General features: G+C 42.3%; 1 protein-coding gene across 1 annotated transcript; it reads left to right on the top strand.

The window, feature by feature from the left end:
* Positions 1 to 4,628: 4,628 nt before the first annotated feature.
* Positions 4,629 to 18,791, top strand: LOC112266000 (transmembrane protein 222-like). The gene is made up of 6 exons (XM_042295497.1): positions 4,629 to 4,807; positions 9,306 to 9,390; positions 12,583 to 12,614; positions 13,957 to 14,053; positions 15,221 to 15,351; positions 17,108 to 18,791. Exons 1-6 carry the CDS (start codon positions 4,692 to 4,694, stop codon positions 17,193 to 17,195), a joined length of 549 nt encoding a protein of 182 aa, XP_042151431.1. The 5' UTR covers positions 4,629 to 4,691; the 3' UTR covers positions 17,196 to 18,791.
* Positions 18,792 to 19,543: the final 752 nt, after the last annotated feature.

The following is a 19,543-nucleotide window of genomic DNA, read 5'->3' as shown; positions in this document are numbered from 1 at the left end:
TCCCAAATTGACTTTTAACGGTGCCCCCCGCCTCCCCTGCAAGAAGGTTGAGCTAACGTAGGCTAATGCAATTGAGGTTGTAAGTAACAAGAACATTTCCCAGGACATAGACATATCTGATATTGGCAGAAAGCTTAAAATCTTATTAATCTAACTGCACTGTCCAATTTACAGTAGCTATTACAGTGAAATAATACCATGCTATTGTTTGAGGAGAGTGCAGTTATGAACTTGAAAATGCATTAATAAACCAATTAGGCACATTTGGGCAGTCTTGATACAAAATGTTGAAAAGAAATGCAATGGTTCATTGGATCAGTCTAAAACTTTGCACATACACCGCCTGGGCTGGAATAATACATTATGGCCTTACGCTTGCAATTCAAAGAAGAGGGTACAAAAAAATGTTTTTTTCTTCTTTCTATTATCATCCACCAGATCTAATATGTCTCCTACATTCAATTCACATTTCCACAAACTTCTAACTGTTCCCTTTCAAATGGTATCAAGAATATGCATACAGTGGCTTGCGAAAGTATTCCCCCCCAAGGCATTTTTCATATTTTGATGCCTTACAACCTGGAATTAAAATAGATTTTTTTGGGGGGGGGGTGTATCATTTGATTTACACAACATGCCTACCACTTTAAAAAAATTAAAAAATGTAACCTTTATTTAACCAGGCAATCAGTTAAGAACAAATTCTTATTTTCAATGACAGCCTAGGAACAGTGGATTAACTGCCTGTTCAGGGGCAGAACGACAGATTTGTACCTTGTCAGCTAGGGGGTTTGAACTTGCAGCCAGTTACTAGTCCAACGCTCTACCCACTAGGCTACCCTGCCACCCCTTTGAAGATGCTAAATATTTTTGATTGTGAAACAAACAAAAAAATAAGACATTTAAAAAAAAAACTTGAGCGTCAATATCTTGTAGAGCCACCTTTGCAGCAATTACAGCTGCAAGTCTCTTGGGGTATGTCTCTATAAGCTTGGCACATCTAGCCACTGGGATTTCTGCCCATTCTTCAAGGCAAAACTGCTCCAGCTCCTTCATGTTGGTTGGGTTCCACTGCTGTACAGCAATCTTTATTAAACCACTTGAGTGTTGCTTTAGTAGTATAATTAGGGTCATTGTCCTGCTGGATGGTGAACCTCTGTCCCAGTATCAAATCTCTGGAAGACTGAAACAGATTTCCTTCAAGAATTTCCCTGTATTTAGCGCCATCCATCATTCCTTCAATTCTGACCAGTTTCCCAGTCCCTGCTGATGGTGTTCTCAGGGTGATGAGAGGTGTTGGGTTTGTGCCAGACATAGGGTTTGGTCAAAAAGCTCCTTTTTAGTCTCATCTGACCAGAGTACCTTCTTCCATATGTTTGGGGAGTCTCCCACATGCCTTTTGGCAAACACCAAACATATTTTTTTCTTTAAGCAATGGCTTTTTTTCTGGCCACTCTTCCGTAAAGCCCAGCTCTGTGGAGTGTGCGGCTTAAAGTGGTCCTATGGACAGATATTCAAATCTACGCTGTGGAGCTTTGCAGGTCGTTCAGAGTTATCTTTGTTGCCTCTCTGATTAATGCCCTCCTAGTCTGGTCCATGAGTTTTGGTGTGCGGCCCTCCTCTTGGCAGGTTTGTTGTGGTGCCATATTCTTTCCATGTTTTAATAATGGATTTAATGGTACGCCGTGGGATGTTCAAAGTTTTGGATATTTTTTTAACCCAACCCTGATCTGTACTTCTCCACAACTTTGTCCCTGACCTGTTTGGAGAGCTCCTTGGTCTTCATGGTGCCGCTTGCTTGGCATAGCCTCTTGCTTAGTGGTATTGCAGACTCTGGGCCTCTCAGAACAGGTGTATACATACTGAGATAATGTGACAGATCATGTAACACTTAGATTGCACACAGGTGGACTTTAATTATGTGACTTCTGAAGGTAATTGGTTGCACCAGATCTTATTTAGGGGCTTCATAGCAAAGGGGGTGAACACATATATACACACACCACTTTTCTGTTTTTTATTTTTGAGAATTTTTTTAAACAAGTTATTTTTTTCATTTCACTTCACCAATTTGGACTATTTTGTGTATGTCCATTACATGAAATCCAAATTAAATCAATTTAAAATGCAGGTTGTAATGCAACAAAATAGGAAAAACGCCAAGGGGGATGAATACTTTTGCAAGGCACTGTATCCTTGCTTCAGGTCCTGAGCTACAGGCAGTTAGATTTGGGTATGTCATTTTAGGTGAAAATTGGAAAAAAGGGTCTCATCCTTAAGAGGTTTTTAAGGAAAAACATTTAAATGTCTTGGAATGGCCTAGTCAAAGCCTAGACCTCAATCCAATTGAGAATCTGTGCTATGACTTAAGAACAAATTCATATTTACAATGAAGGCCTACCCCGACCAAACCCTAACCTGTACGACACTGGGCCAATTGGGATTCCCAGTCATGGCTGGTTGTGAGACAGCCTGGAATCAAACCAGGATCTGTAGTGACACCTCTAGCACTGAGATGCAGTGCCTTAGACCGCTGCGCCTCTCAGGAGCCCAAAGGTAACCCATACAAGGTTGTTTTGTGTCCCAAAAAAAAACAAAAATATGTCCTGAGCTTTCTTAGAAACTCAGCAAAAAAAGAAACGTCCCTTTTTCAGGACCCTGTCTTTCAAAGATAATTTGTAAAAAAATCGAAATAACTTCACAGATCTTCATTGCAAAGGCATTTAACACTGTTTCCCATGCTTGTTCAATGACTCATAAACAATTAATGAACATGCACCTGTGGAACGGTTAAGGTCACAGTTATGAAAACTTAGGACACTAAAGAGGCCTTTCTACTGACTCTGAAAAACACCAAAAGAAAGATGCCCAGGGTCCCTGCTCATCTGCGTGAACATGCCTTAGGCACGCTGCAAGGAGGCATGAGGACTGCAGATGTGGCCAGGGTAATAAACTGCAATGTCTGTACTGTGAGACGCCTAAGACAGCGCTACAGGGAGATAGGACGGACAGCTGATCGTCCTCGCAGTGGCAGACCACGTGTAACAACACCTGCACAGGATCGGTACATCCTAACATCATACAGGTACAGGATGGCAACAACAACTGCCCGAGTTACACCAGGAATGCACAATCCCTCCATCAGTGCTCAGACTGTTCGCAATAGGCTGAGAAAGGTTGGACTTAGGGCTTGTAGGCCTGTTGTAAGGCAGGTCCTCACCAGACATCACTGGCAACAACGTCGCCATCGCTGGACCAGACAGGAATGGCAAAAACTGCTCTTCACTAAGGAGTCACAGTTTTGTCTCATCAGGGGTGGTTGAATTTGCGTTTATAGTCAAAGGAATGAGGGTTACACCGAGGCCTGTACTCTGGAGCGGGATCGATTTGGAGGTGGAGGGTCCGTCATGGTCTGGGGCGGTGTGTCACAGCATCATCGGACTGAGCTTGTTGTCATAGCAGGCAATCTCAACGTTGTGCGTTACAGGGAAGACATCCTCCTCCCTCATGTGGTACCCTTCCTTCAGGCTCATCCTGACATGACCCTCCAGCATGACAATGCCACCAGCCATACTGCTTGTTCTGTGCATTATTTCCTGCAAGACAGGAATGTCAGTGTTCTGCCATGGCCAGCGAGGAGCCCGGATCTCAATCCCATTGAGCACGTCTGGGACCTGTTGGATCGCACAAGTGAGGGCTAGGGCCATTCCCCCCAGAAAAGTCTGGGAACATGCAGGTGCCTTGGTGGAAAAGTGGGGTAACATCTCACAGCAAGAACTGGCAAATCTGGTGCAGTCCATGAGGAGGAGATGCACTGCAGTACTTAATGCAGCTGGTGGCCACACCAGATACTGACTGTTACCTTTGATTTTGACTCCCCCTTTGTTCAGGGACACATTATTCAATTTCTGTTAGTCACATGTCTGTGGAACTTGTTCAGTTTATGTCTCAGTTGTTGAATCTTATGTTCATACAAATATTTACACATGTTAAGTTTGCTGAAATTAGATGCAGTTGACAGTGAGAGGACATTTCTTTTTTGCTGAGTTTATCTCCTAGATATAGGACACACTTCAAAACCTTATTCCCTATGATGTATTTTTTGCCAGTCTTTTTTGCCATTTATGAACGTGTTCAGGGGCAGAACAACAGACTTGTCAGCTTAGGGATTCAATACAGCAGCCTTTCAGTTACTGGCCCATCGCTCTATCCACTAGGCTACCTGTCGCCCCTAATATAATGTATAAATGTAAGGTCATTCTGAGCAGGATCAGATGGTGACAGGGGTCTCAGCAGGTTCAGGTAGCCAGGGAAGACCAGCCAATTGTATGGGACCTATGGGACTCCCAATCATGGCCAGATGTGATAGAGCCTGGATTTGAACCAGGGACTGAGATGCAGTGCATTAGACCGCTGCTCCACTCGGGAGCCCTGAAAATATCAAATATATTATGATGATAACAGAGAAATTGCAAAAATGATAACAAAAATCTTAATAAAAAAATAAAGAATCTTAACAGGCCTATGGGTCACTGGCTGTTTCCCTTTTTTCCACCATCCCACCCAACTAAAAGATTGTCCATCTGGCATAATTTGTCATAATTGCTAGATGGCCAATCTCATTGTTCTGTCTGTGGAGAAACTGGTTGCCAGGAAGTTGGGCGAATGAAATTCATTTTTCACAGTTGGTGATGGCGGATGTCGAAATCGACACCATGAAGAATTACCACATAGCCTTTGAAAGAATAAACCCCGATACGAGTCGTTACCCCTACTGTATCGTGTGGACACCTATCCCCGTACTATCGTGAGTTCCCGGAGTAAACTTGCTTGTCTGCTTTGTCGTGTTTAGTGCGTGATTCATAATCAGTGTGGGAGAGTTATTGGTGACAGCTCCGTGGCTAACGTTTGCTAGCTGGCTAGCCAGTTGCTATCAGCTCGCTTATCAGCTCTGTTTAAGCCCTCGCAGTCGGTTATTAATACCGATATGTTCCGAGGACAAAGCTTGTCAAATTTAAAACGGTGGCTTTTCTTTTCCGACATTGACAGTCAGGGACACTTGACAGCATAGCCCAGGGGCGAATTAGCCTTTGCTGGCTTCGTAAAGGCACACAGGCAAGCTAGGTTACAATAACTTTAGCGAAATGGCTGCAATGTATCCTAATGATTAATCCAACCAGCTGGTTTTGTATCAAAGTGGCTTGACGCAATCTATCAGTTTCAACGAGGCAACTCGCTACATAGTAACAAAGCCACAAGCTGTTACAGTAGTTTAATGTGACATCATCCTCACAGACAGGTTGTCGGCATTTTGCATGTTAGACGTTTTTATCAGACTACCAAAACACATGTCTATGGTTTGGCTGTTTCAGAACAGAAATGTACTTTATTAGCTATATTTAAATCTGATTGTGTTGTAGGGAGTGTCTTTTGGATCAAGGAGGAGACAGATACAGGTTGCGTCCTTAATGGCACACTATTCCCTTTATAGTGCACTACATTTGTCTCTGGCCAAAATTAGTGCACGAATGACAATAGGGAGCCATTTGAGACAGTCCTCACCACCCGCTTTCTCCCCAACAACCAACTCGCCCCTACATAAAATCTCTCTGCCTAGTATTTAGGTGGGCACAACTGCACTGCACTCTCTATTGGGCCAGACATTATCTAGGATGCCTCCTCTGTGTCCTGCCCCTCTTTCCTGCACCATTTCACTATTGCAAAAGAGCATCTCTTGAATGCATAATATGATGGTATCATTGGTATAAACTAGGGGTCGACCGATTATGATTTTTCAACGCTGATACCGATTATTGGAGGACCGAAAAAGCCGATACCGATTAATCGGACGTTTTTTTTGTTTTTTTTTATTTATTTTTTACATTTTTTATTTTTATTTGTAATAATGACAATTACAACAATACTGAATTAACACTTATTTCAACTTAATATAAAACATAAATAAAATCAATTTAGTCTCAAATAAATAATGAAACATGTTCAATTTGGTTTAAATAATGCAAAAACAAAGTGTTGGAGAAAAGTAATATGTGCCATGTAAAAAAGCTAACGTTGAAGTTCCTTGCTCAGAACATGAGAACATATGAAAGTTGGTGGTTCCTTTTAACATGAGACTTCAATATTCCAAGGTAAGAGGTTTTAGGTTGTAGTTAATATAGTATTTATAGGACTATTTCTCTCTATACCATTTGTATTTCATATACCTTTGACTATTGGATGTTCTTATAGGCACTATAGTATTGCCAGTGTAACAGTATAGCTTCCGTCCCCCTCCTCGCCCCTACCTGGGCTCGAACCAGGAACACATCGACAACAGCCACACTTGAAGCATCGTTACCCATCGCTCCACAAAAGCCGTGGCCCTTGCAGCGCAAGGAGAATAACTACTCCAAATCTAAAAGCGAGTGACGTTTGAAACAGTATTAGCGCACACCCAGCTAACTAGCTAGCCATTTCACATTGGTTACACCAGCCATTAGGCTTATAGGCTTGAAGTCATAAACAGCGCTGTGCTTGCGAAGAGCTGCTTGCAAAACGCACAAAAGTGCTGTTTGAATGAATGATTACGGGCCTGCTGCTTCTCAGTCAGACTACTCTATCAAATCAGACTTAATTATAACATAATAACACACAGAAATAAGTGCCTTTGGTCATTAATATGATCGAATCCGGAAACGAAAATTTCGAAAACAAAACGTTTATTATTTCAGTGAAAAATGGAACCGTTCTGTATTTTATCTAACGGGTGGCATCCCTAAGTCTAAATATTCTTGTTACATTGCACAACCTTCAATGTGTGTCATAATTATGTAAAATTCTGGCAAATTAGTTCGCAATGAGCCAGGCAGCCCAAACTGTTGCATATACCCTGACTCTGTGTGCAATGAATGCAAGAGAAATTACACAATTTCACCTGGTTAATATTGCCTGATAAACTGGATTAGTAGTTATAACTAGTGATTATGATTGATTGTTTTTTTGTAAGATAAGTTTAATGCCAGCTAGCAATTTACCTTGGCTTCTACTGCATTCGTGTAACAGGCAGGCTACTCGTGGAGTGCAATGGTTAGAGCGTTGGACTAGTTAACTGTGCGGTTGCAAGATTGAAACCCCTGAGCTGACAAGGTGAAACTCTGTCGTTCTGCCCCTGAACAAGGCAGTTAACCCACAGTTAATAGGCTGTCATTGAAAATAAGAATGTGTTCTTAACTGACTTGCCTAGTTAAATAAAAAAAATTAAGCATTTTTTTTAAAATAAAAAAAATAATAATCTGAAATTGACGCCCAAAAATACAGATTTACGATTGTTATGAATCGGCCATTCATTAATCGGCCATTCCGATTAATCGGTCGACCTCTAGTATAAACCAATTATATGAAGATGAATCAGCGAGATGCTCTAGTGGGCTGCCAGATGTATGAGGAAAGAATGTTGTTTTTGCATCCCAAATGGCACACTTTTCCCTATGTAGTGCATTACTTTGGGCCCTGGTCAAAATAAGTGCAATCGCTGTAAGTCAATGCAGTTATGCCGCGATCAGACCGACGTCGTCATTGCATCAATGTTGTGTAATGAATTCTGCTGTCAAACCTTTGTAATCTCACATTTTTGGTGGATAACATTCACCTTTTGCTACTATTTCTGTCAAGTCAAGCATACAATTTGATGCATATGTTAGATAAATCCAATGCATGCACCACACAGAATACACTGCAACAGCCTCTGCAACGCAATGCTGCAAGGCAAACGCAGCGTCCCATTGGAGATAAATGTACTTCTGGTGTACCAAAATGCAATGACACTGTCAGTGTGATCGAGGTGTAAGATAATAATACACTGCCCTGTCTGTCTGTTCATTTGATCAGTTAAGCTACAGTGCCTTCAGAAAGAATTCACACCCCTTTACTTTTTCCACATTTTGTTGTGTTACGGCCTGCATTTTAAAATTGATTAAATGAAGATGTTTTGGTCATTGGCCTACACAAAATAACCCATAATGTCAAAGTGGAATTATGTTTTCGAGATTAACATGTACAGCAAAAATGTGAGGAAGACCTGGTAGACGCTATTGATGATGATTAATGGATACAGATGTTTGAATGCGAAGTCATGTTCATATAATCTCAGACATGAATTACTGCATGCCAGTGAAACTGAATTATATGCACTCAGAAATGTTGTTCCTCTGCTGGAGTTTTAAAACACAAAAGGGAACATAGTTGCAGATGCTATGGTCTTGGGAAGGCTGGCTGAATTCTGGCAAAGTGTATGTTCTTTTGTCTCAGCATGTCTACAGATTCTCCCTTCTCCTTGTTTTTGTCTGCTTGGAAATGTTGATACTGGAGACTGTTATCAGAGGAAACTGTAACCTAGGATTTATAGTGGCTAATAAATGCATTGCTATTATTTGGAAGGTTGGTTTTCCTCCAACAATGTCACAATGGATTGCAGAAATGTCAAGTTATGTATCCCTAGATTTGATTTATTACAAGATTAACGGTATACTGGGCAACTTTCAGAATTGTCTGGATGCCTTATATGGAATACTACATGACAAAAGGATTTTCTATTGAAAACATCCCCATGTCAGGGGAGATGTCTATTTAGACGATCCCTACTTGCTGGGCTACTCAGTCCTGGCCCTAGGGGTCTGCCTTACTGTGGGTTGTCACCCTGGCCTTGGTCTAACACACCTGAAACCAATAATTCATGTTTCACTTAGATCCTAAAGCTGAGTGGGGTGTGTTGGGTTGGGGTGCTGCAGGGCCTTAGACCCCTAGGGGCAGGACGGGGCTACCCAGCTATATTGTGTGCAAGTAAAAAGAGCTCTACAATATTATTAGGCCTATGAGATTAATTATAAGGAGGATGTGCTGTTTCTGTGTGTTAATGTGTATGTTTTCTTTGTATGTTTTTGTTTACTTTTGTTTCCAAGCCTTTACCTTGGGGGGGAAAAAAGTGGGAAGGAAATTGTGTTGGGAGAGTTAAGTTATTGAGTAGACTGGTGGGGGTTGGGTGTGCAGGCGGCTCAGGCTGGCTAGGCGGTCTGGCTGAAATTTGATATAAAGTACGTCTCAATAAAGACAATCAAGTCTTTTTACTTAATTTTTTAAAGAGTTGTTTATTTGTTAGGCTAGTGGTTAAAGGTGCAACACAATATCGTTGTTCTAAATAGAGACGGCTAGAAGGGCTGTCATATTGGATTGTGTAGAAATGAGCTTTTAGACCCCCCCCCCCAGGTTATGTCCCCACCACTACTAAAACCAAAGTTGCACCCTTGCAGATGGCTGCTACCATTCATTGGACACATGGGAATCTGCACCTCTTCTGGTATTATCCGGGACTTTGCTGGGCCCTATTTTGTCTCTGTGAGTACTTGTGTTCTTCCTCTCCTTTCTTCTGTTTTTTTTACTACCCTCTTTTTCTGTTCTTTCTCTCAAGTGCAGAAGAAAATAGACCTACATCATTCAGCTGAAATCCTGATAGGCCTAGACACACTACACACACTTACATAGATTTAGGGCCCATTTCCCAGACCCAGATTAAGCCTACTCCTGTAGATTAATCTTGATTGGGGGGAAACCGGAGTTCTCTGTTCCAGGATATTAAGCTTTGTCTGTAATACTTGTATAAGTATTGTTATAAGAGTTGCCAAGTCAGCACGAACAGATTTGGGAACAGGCAAATATAAATTGGAAGAGCTGGATTTAAACCACATTGAAATACCTATTGGCTGCCTGTAGAGGTAGTGAACTATAGATCTATATAACTAGATCTGTAAGCAGAACCTTATATTGAAGTCATATGTCAAGTGCTGCTCCTTGCAGCGATTGATATATATATATATATATATATATATATATCAATCTATATATCATACTTATTACTCCTGGCGCTGCCTTGGGACTGGACTGGGGACTAGGTTTCAAGAGAAGAAGAGTCTAAATAGCAGTGTGTGTGTGTGCTCACTATTACATTGGCCTTCCTGGAAGAACTTGTCAGGGAAATACATGTCCCCTCAGGGATCAATAAAGAATTCAATATGGTCTGTTAACTCCCTGAACCTCCCCAACAAGTACACTGCTACTAGCACACTGCTACAAGCACCCTGTGTTGGCCCCAACTATAAACTCCATTCTTTGGGATTGCTAAATTGAATAAGAAAGCCTATCTATACACCCTACAGTAGGATTTCCCTGGTCTGTAAGAACTAGAGACTAAATGTTTGTTCTAGCTCAGGGAAAGCCACTGGCGGCCGCGTCCCCCCTTTTGTAGGGGATCAATTTCCCTAAACAAAACTCAGTCGGGGTCTCAATTTACTGTTGAGAGTTAGAATAGTTTCAGTTTCAAGATTTCATGTCACATGCACAAGTACAATGAAATGCCTTTCTTGTAGTGGTGATTTTAGCATCTACAGTTGAAGTTTACATTAAAACTCATTTTTCAACCACTCCACAAATTTCTTGTTAACAAACTATAGTTTTGGCAAGTCGGTTAGGACATCTACTTTGTGCATGACACAAGTAATTTTTCTAACAATTGTTTCCAGACAAATTATATCACTGTATCCAGTGGGTCAGAAGTTTACATACACTAAGTTGACTGTGCCTTTTAACAGCTTGGAAAATTCCAGAAAATGATGTCATGGCTTTGGAAGCTTCTGATAGGCTAATTGACATAATTTGAGTCAATCGGAGGTGTACATGTATCTCAAGGCCTACCTTCAAACTCAGTGTCATTTTGCTTGACATCATGGGAAAATCTAAAGAAATCAGTCAAGACCTCAGAAAATAAATTGTAGACCTCCACAAGTCTGGTTCATCCTTGGGAGCCATTTCCAAATGCCTGAAAGTACCACGTTCATCTGTACAAACAATAGTATGCACGTATAAACACCATGGGACCACGCAGCTATCATACCGCTCAGGACGGAGACGCGTTCTGTCTCCTAGAGATGAACATACTTTGGTGTGAAAAGTTCAAATCAATCCCAGAACAACAGCAAAGGACAATGTGAAGATGATGGAGGAAACTGGTACAAAAGTATCTCTAGCCACAGTAAAACGAGTCCTATATCGACATAACTTGAAAGGCCGCTCAGCAAGGAAGAAGCCACTGCTCCAAAACCTCCATTAAAAAAAGCTAGACTACGGTTTGCAACTGCACATGCACAAAGATTGTACTTTTTGAAGAAAATGTCCTCTGGTCTAATGAAACAAAAATAGAACTGTTTGGCCATAATGACCATTGTTATGTTTGGAGGAAAAAGGGGGAGGCTTGCAAGCCGAAGAACACCATCCCAACCGTGTAGCACGGGGGTGGCAGCATCATGTTGTGGGGGTGCTTTGCTGCAGGAGGGACTGGTGCACTTCACAAAATAAATGGCATCATGAGGGAGGAAAATTATGTGGATTTATTGAAGAAACATCTCAATACGTCAGTCAGGAAGTTAAAGCTTGGTCTCAAATGGGTCTTCCAAATGGACAATGACCCCAAGCATACTTCCAAAGTTGTGGCAAAGTGGCTTAAGGACAACAAAGTCAAGGTATTGGAGTGGCCATCACAAAGCCCTGACCTCAATCCCATAGAAAATTTGTGGGCAGAACTGAAAAAGCGTGTGCGAGCAAGGAGGCCTACAAACCTGACTCTGTTACACCAGCTCTGTCAGGAGGGATGGGCCATAATTCACCCTACTTATTGTGGGAAGCTTGTGGAAGGCTACCCAAAACGTTTGACCCAAGTTAATCAATTTAAAGGCAATGGTACCAAATACTAATTGAGTGTATGTAAACTTCTGACCCACTGGGAATGTGATGAAAGAAATAAAAGCTGACATAAATTATTCTCTCCTATTATTCTGACATTTCACATTCTTAAAAGCAAGTGGTGATCCTAACTGACCTTAGACAGGGAATTTTTACTTGGATTAAATGTCAGGAATTGTGAAAAACTGTTTAAATGTATTTGCCTTGCTGAAGCAGAGAGAACAGTCTACGGCTTGGGTGGTTAGAATAGTACAATACACAAGGTGCAATTTGGACATTTGATTGTGAATCAGCAGTTTTTCTCTTGCCATGTCAGTCACTGACAGTCATTCAATTAGCCATGTCAGCTAGCAATTTTTAGATTGGTAAGTTAGTCTAGCCAGCTATCTAAACTTGCAGTAATCATGGTCGAGTTACGCGGGGGGGGGGCATTGATTTTGTTAGTAACTTTCACTCCGGTATCATATTACAAATTGCAAACAATTCTCTCCACCCTATAGCAAAATGTATAGAATTGCATGAAATGAACTCTAAAACAAAACTGAAGCATGCTGACACCTTAACACACACACACCAGTGCCAGGCTGACACCTGCTGGGTAGTCTTTATCTATCTGCTTCCTGTAGCACTTCAACACCTTATATGGTTTGTTGTTGATATCTGCTGAATTTCTGAAAATTCAGAGACTCCAAAAAGTGAGCTTCAGGGTGATTTAACATTGTCATTCATTAGGTTTGATATTATGAATGCATTACCAATTATACTGCATGTTATTTTCTTTGTGATTTATTGCAGGAAGACAACATGGCCTTTGGGAGACCAACAAAGTAAGTAAACAAAATGTTCTGGGGTGTGTTTAGTCTTATCCTGATGACTGAAATGTTTGTCTTCTTCATGGTCTAATCAGTAGAGGGATATTAAAATCTCAGCATCTTTTCTCAACATGCAGTCGGGTCCCAAATTATTGACACCCTTGATAAAGATGAGCAATAATGACTGTATAAAATAAAGAATTCTGTGAAATTCTACTTTTTTTATGCTAGTACAATTTCTCAGAGAAAGACATTTTGTTTAACAAGTAAAACATACACTTTTTCCTCAAAGGTAGGTGTCAAAATGATTGACACCCCTAAAGATTCTTAGAAAAAAGTAGTTAAAAGTCCCATATTCCTAGAATGCAATGAATACATCAAGCTTGTGACTCTACAAACTTTTTGGCTGCATTTTCAGCTCATTTTGGTTGTGTTTCTGATTATTTCTTGCCCAGTAGAAATTACTGGTAAATAATGTATTGTGTGATTTTTTTTTTAGAGTCACTTATATTGTAAATGAGAATATATGTTTCTAAACACTTCTATATTAATGTGGATGCTTCCATGATTACAGATAATCCTGAATGAATCATAAGTAATGATGAGTGAGCAAGTTACAGAGGGCCCCAATTTATTTTAATTTTATTTGAACCTTTTATTTAACTAGGCAAGTCGGTTAAGAACAAATTCTTATTTACAATGACGTCCTAGGAACAGTGGGTTAACTGCCTTGTTCAGGGGCAGAACGACAGATTTGTACCTTGTCTGCTCAGGGATTTGATCTATCAACCTTTTGGTTACTAGTCCAACACTCTAACCACTAGGCTACTTGCCACCCCAAAACATGTTATTGGTGATGGTGAGAGGTTAGCATGTCTTGGGGTTATCATCTTTGACCCTCTGTAACTTACTCACTAATCATTATTCACAATTAGGATTTCATTCATTCTAGATTTGTTGACTACTTTATTCATAAGAATCTTTAGGGGTGTCAATAATTTTGACCCCTGCCTTTTTGTGTGTGGAAAAAAAATATATTACTTGTTGAACAAAATGTCTTTCTCTGGGCAATTGTATTCGTATAAAGTAATATAAATTAAAAAATGTTTGTGCATTCAATGTAAATGAGTATTTTCATTATTTTATGCAGTCGTTATTGCTCATCTTTATCAAGGGTGTGAATCATTTCGTACCCCACTGTATCTTGAATGAAAGCACTTGTGCAGAGCAGTTAGCTTGGTCCCAAATCTATTTGTGCTGTATACCCAACTCAAGACAGCACAAACAGATCTGGGACCAACCAGGCTACAGAGTAGTAGTAGCTCCAGGTTCTGATAGATTCTCTGTGTATTTGAAGATACTGGATGCTGGATGTAGCCAGGGTGTATGCTAGTGGCTCCAACGCCTGGGACACAGCAGTGCAAGACGCCTCAGAGGAATACAAAAACAGAATGGTAAGGAATTGTTGGCAGTAGCTTCCAACCGGAAGGTCATCGGTTTGAATCCAAATTCCAAATGAGGGGGATCTGTTGGGATTCTAGGTACACTACATGACCAAAAGTATGTGGACACCTGCTTGTTGAACATCTCATTCCAAAATCATGGGCATTGATATGGAGTTGGACATCCCCCCACCCTGCTGCTATATCAGCCTCCACTCTTCTGGGAAGGCTTTCCACTAGATGTTGGAAAAATTGCTGTGGGGACTGATGTTGGGCGATTAGGCCTGGCTCGCAGTCGGTCATTCCAATTCATCCCAAAGGTGTTCGATGGAGTTTAGGTCAGTTCTCTGCAGGCCAATCAAGTTCTTCCACACCGATCTCGACAAACCATTTCTGTATGGGCCTTGCTTTGTGCACTGGGGGATTGTCATGCTGAAACAGGAAAGTGCCTTCCCCAAACTGTTGCCACAAAGTTGGAAGCACAGAATCGTCTAGAATGTCATTGTATGCTGTAGCGTTAAAATATCCCTTCACTGGAACTAAGGGGCCCAAACCATAAAAAATAGCCCCAGACCATTATTCCTCCTCCACCAAACTTTACAGTTGGCACTATGCATACGGGCAGTTAGCTTTCTCCTTGCATCTGCCAAACCCAAATTCGTCCGTCGGACTTCCAGATGGTGAAGCGTGATTCATCACTCCAGAGAACACGTTTCCACTGCTCTAAACTTTGTGGCGGTGAGCTTTACACCACTCCAGCCGACGCTTGGCATTGCTCATGGTGATCTTAGACTTGGCGGTCCTGTTCTGTGAGCTTGTGTGGCCTACCACTTTGCAGCTGAGCCGTTGTTGCTCCTAGACATTTCCACTTCACAATAACAGTACTTACAGTTGACTGGTGCAGCTCTTGCACGGTAGGAATTTGACAAACTGACTTGTTGGAAAGGTGGCATCCTATGACGGTGCCATATTGAAAGTCAATGAGCTCTTCAGTAAGACCATTCTACTGCTAATGTTTGTCAATGGAGATTGCATGGCTGTGTGCTTGATTTTATACACATGTCAGCAGCGGGTGTGGCTGAAATAGCCGAATCAACTAATTAGTGTCCACATACATTTGTATATATAGTGTACCATTGACCATGCAAATGTTGATTGTACCTCTCCCCCCCTCCACAGCACAACCTCTGCTGTGACAACTGTCACTCCCATGTGGCCATGGCTCTGAACCTGATGCGCTATGAGAACAAAACCTCGTGGAACATGATCAACCTCTGTCTGCTCTCCCTAGTCCACGGAAAACACGTCAGGTACTGAGATACTGTCTGTCTGACTGCTCTCTAGTCCACGGAAAACACGTCAGGTACTGAGATACTGTCTGTCTGACTGCTCTCTCTAGTCCACGGAAAACACGTCAGGTACTGAGATACTGTCTGTCTGACTGCTCTCTCTAGTCCACGGAAAACACGTCAGGTACTGAGATACTGTCTGTCTGTCTGCTCTCTCTAGTCCACGGAAAACACGTCAGGTACTGAGATACTGTCTGTCTGACTGCTCTCTCTAGTCCACGGAAAACACTTCAGATACTGTCTGTCGGTCTGCTCTTTCTAGTCCACGGAAAACGCGTCAGGTACTGAGATACTGTCTGTCTGTCTGCTCTCTCTAGTCCACGGAAAACGCGTCAGGTACTGAGATACTGTCTGTCTGCTCTCTCTAGTCCACGGAAAACATGTCAGGTACTGAGATACTGTCTGTCTGTCTGCTCTCTCTAGTCCACGGAAAACATGTCAGGTACTGAGATACTGTCTGTCTGTCTGCTCTCTCTAGTCCACGGAAAACGCGTCAGGTACTGAGATACTGTCTGTCTGTCTGCTCTCTCTAGTCCACGGAAAACATGTCAGGTACTGAGATACTGTCTGTCTGCTCTCTCTAGTCCACGGAAAACATGTCAGGTACTGAGATACTGCCTCAGAAAAGGTTCAAAGAAACTCCTCCAGACTGCATTTGCATTGATGTTGTTAAGATTTACAGCACTGTGACTTAACTTTTTTAGGGCCAGAACTGTGAGGTAGGGCTGGATATTGTTATGTGTATGCTCTGTACTCTTGGTCCCAGGGGCTGATAGATATGTCACTGAATTTCCTCTGAAAATAGAGAATAAATCTGAGGGACAGACAGACAGAGGGCCTCCTGATGATTCTATGGAGATATTAGGATTGAGTCTGATGAAACAGTGGTATGTTTTGGTTGATGGAATGTGACAGCTCGTCCCCATGCCCCTTCCTGTGAGGGTGGTAGCGGCAGGAGTCTTCCCACTAGCATACTACCTAGAGTGAACCCATGTATGCAGGCAATCAGATTGGTACTCATCCTAGCATGGACATTGGAGCGTAGCTATGTGGGTGGGTTGGTTGGACAGACGCGTCACATGACCCTGGCCTGGCTGGATCTGAAGAGGTTGTCATGGCAACCACTTGAGCCTCTGTAATTAATTATGTATGTGCGTGCAATCTCAGGCGTGTGCTGTCAAGACTATGGGGGAAATTAGGTGAAGAATTAGATTTTCACTCAGTCACTCCTCAGACCTCATGATCGCTTACGTCTTCTGCTATATTTGTTGTTCCAGAAAGCCAATGCATCTGTCTCTCTCTGTCTTTCTCTTTGCCCTCCCTCTCTCTCTCTCTCTCTTTGCTCTCTCTCTCTCTGCCCTCCCTCTCTCTCTCTCTCTCTTTCTCTCTCTGCCCTCCTTCTCTCTCTCTTTCTCTCTCTCTCTCTCTCTCTGCCCTCTCTCTCTCTGCCCTCTGCCCTCTCTCTCTCTTTGCTCTCTCTCTCTCTGCTCTCTCTCTCTCTCTGCCCTCTCTCTCTCTGCGCTCTCTCTCTCTCTGCGCTCTCTCTCTTTGCTCTCTCTCTTTGCTCTCTCTCTCTCTCGCTCTCTCTCTCTGCGCTCTCTCTCTCTGCGCTCTCTCTCTCTGCGCTCTGTCTCTGCGCTCTCTCTCTCTCTCTCTCTCTCTTTGCCCTCCCTCTCTCTCTCTTTGCCCTCCCTCCATCTCTGTATCCCCTTCCCAGCTGTGCAGGGTTCCTGAAGACCTGGCTTCCCTTCCTCATGTTGCTGGGTATCATCCTAACTGTGGCTCTGACTATTAACCTGCAGTGACCAGCCAACCAGGTGGGAGGACACAGCTTACAGGCGGCAAGGAGCAGAGGGGGAGTGGGATGGACTCCCTGCAGAAGGTGGGCGATGGAGATTTGGGGGGGGGGAGGGCAAACAGGGAGGGAGGGAATGGGAACCCTCTGCAGGTTGAAAGTGACTGTTGAGGTGGGAGGTGTCACACCTACTCAACTCTGATCGTGAGGGTGGAGAGGGAAAAAGACATGGAACTGTGACACCCCAGCAACATACAAACCAATGAGAGGACAATGAAGAGAAGGCCAAAAACATCCTCCACTCAACTAAGCACAAAGCCTGTTTGTTTGTAGGACCAGGCAACCTGGCTTTCACTGGTGGCGTGGTCCTACTGAAGCTGGAATACATTTGGATGGCACTTTTAGTTGTTTGTTTATTTTGGGGTTGAGAGTAATTGTTCTTGATGGACGGTAGCTTACTTTTAAATATTTTAATGCCCTCCACAAACATCCCAAGTCCATAAATGTTTATGCAATTTTCAAATGTTTTGATTTTCAATGAAGGCCTAGTATATGGTTATAGACCATCATAACCATCCATTACCTAGGAATGTGGAGGAGGATGTTGCCGGCTCTGTAGATTACAGTAGCGATGGTAGTGGTGGAGGGGGTAGGGGTTGTTCTTTCTTTCAGGGGTAGTAGGCTTGTCTCCCACAGGGACAGCAGCATCCTTGCCTTTCTCTCTCTGCCATGCTGAAACCAACACCCACCATCCATTTGAATGACATGGGACTATGATGATGATCCACTGACTCAGTGCTTCCCATACTCTGAGATAAATCAAATACTCCATCTTGATATTTCACTTTAATGCCTTTCAAGGAATGTGTTATTGCGTTGGCATGGTACGCATGGTTTGATACAGTTCCTATTACTGCAAATTTTAATAACCTGTGATTCACCAAGAGTGGTTTGTTGTTTCAATGAATTCTACCTATCTACTACTGTGGACTGTATCCAGGATAACAACTCTCAAAACGCTGCTATTAGCAAGTGATGCCTCATCTTGTGTGATATCAATGAGCACAGTTGAACTGCTTCTGTCTGCATCTTATTTAAATATTTGTATTTTTCTTAACTCATTGACATTTGTATGTTTAGACCCATTTTAATGGTGTCACTTTTCAAAACGGGATTATAGATTTCAGATAATCTCATTAAGTGTGTTGGATTATTTGGATACTTCGTACAGTGGCCATGGTAACCTCTGTGGAACCCTGGACTCATAACTCTGGACTCCACCTGCAGATGGGAATGGAATGCATGATGTTCTGGAATGCTGCAGAGTTCATTTGTGTTCTGTGTTCTAGGATGTGAGTGTGCTAAATGGAGATCTTCCCAGTCCCTACAGGAGAGGGATCACCGCTTTCTGATCCTGAACACTCAAACTCCAACATCAACATGTGCCCTAGAAGAAATAAGTACCTCTGACTCCTAGCTCTGACTGGGTTCTTGAAAAAATGAAATCAATTCATATAGTTGGTGCCTGAAAAACAATGGTCTTCTATCATGGGTCTTCCTGGATAATGTGTATGTACATAAATGACTCAATTTATATCAAACTACATTTTTAGACTATACCATCTATATTGATTTTGTATGTAGTATCCTACTTTCAAACACTGGCTAATCCTAGATGATGGTTGGCACACAAAATCCATTGCCATGGCTTCCTTCTGCGGTGGCAGGTTCAAATCCCCTCATTGTTTGGAGTGAAACCACAAAGCGCTGAGCCTTGAGCTTTCTCTCTTTAGCCATGGAGCTGCCAGAAGCAGCAGGTAGCCTGCTGGGTCCTCCAGGTTGAACACACCAATACCCTTGTCACACTACCGAGCTGGACTGAACCGATGTACTGAGCTGGCTTGGTTACGCATCCAGCATAATGTGTAACCGCGCTGAAAGGAAAAAGGTCTGAGCCAGCACAGCTTGGTTTGGGTCGGCACGATAGTGTGAAAAGCAGTCAAGTCTTTGGCTTAATATCCTGGGGTCTCCTCTCCTCCTGTGCCAGAGTGCCACTCCTGCTGTCTCAGATGAGATTAGAAGGACATTGTGAAATGTCAATGCATCGCCATGCAGCCCTTTTCACATTCCTACTTTCTCTCCTGTCTGACTTCATTCTTTAAAATTCCAGCAAATGTGATCGATGTTGATCTACTACTGCAATAACCCCACATTGTATGTAAAAAAACAAAAACAAACAACGTAAATATTGGTGTAGGTTTTTAAAGATCCTTCTTTTGTTTTCCATGACATTCACAGTCAAGGCAGTTTTACACTTTCTGTAGCTGTTTTTGGTTGATTTTATGCCAAGATACCAAT

This window comes from Oncorhynchus tshawytscha, linkage group LG13, assembly GCF_018296145.1.
Source record: "Oncorhynchus tshawytscha isolate Ot180627B linkage group LG13, Otsh_v2.0, whole genome shotgun sequence".
In the NCBI taxonomy this organism is placed as follows: domain Eukaryota; kingdom Metazoa; phylum Chordata; class Actinopteri; order Salmoniformes; family Salmonidae; genus Oncorhynchus; species Oncorhynchus tshawytscha.
The sequence above is the reverse complement of the archived record's forward strand: the minus strand, read 5'-3'. Positions and strand labels throughout refer to the sequence as shown.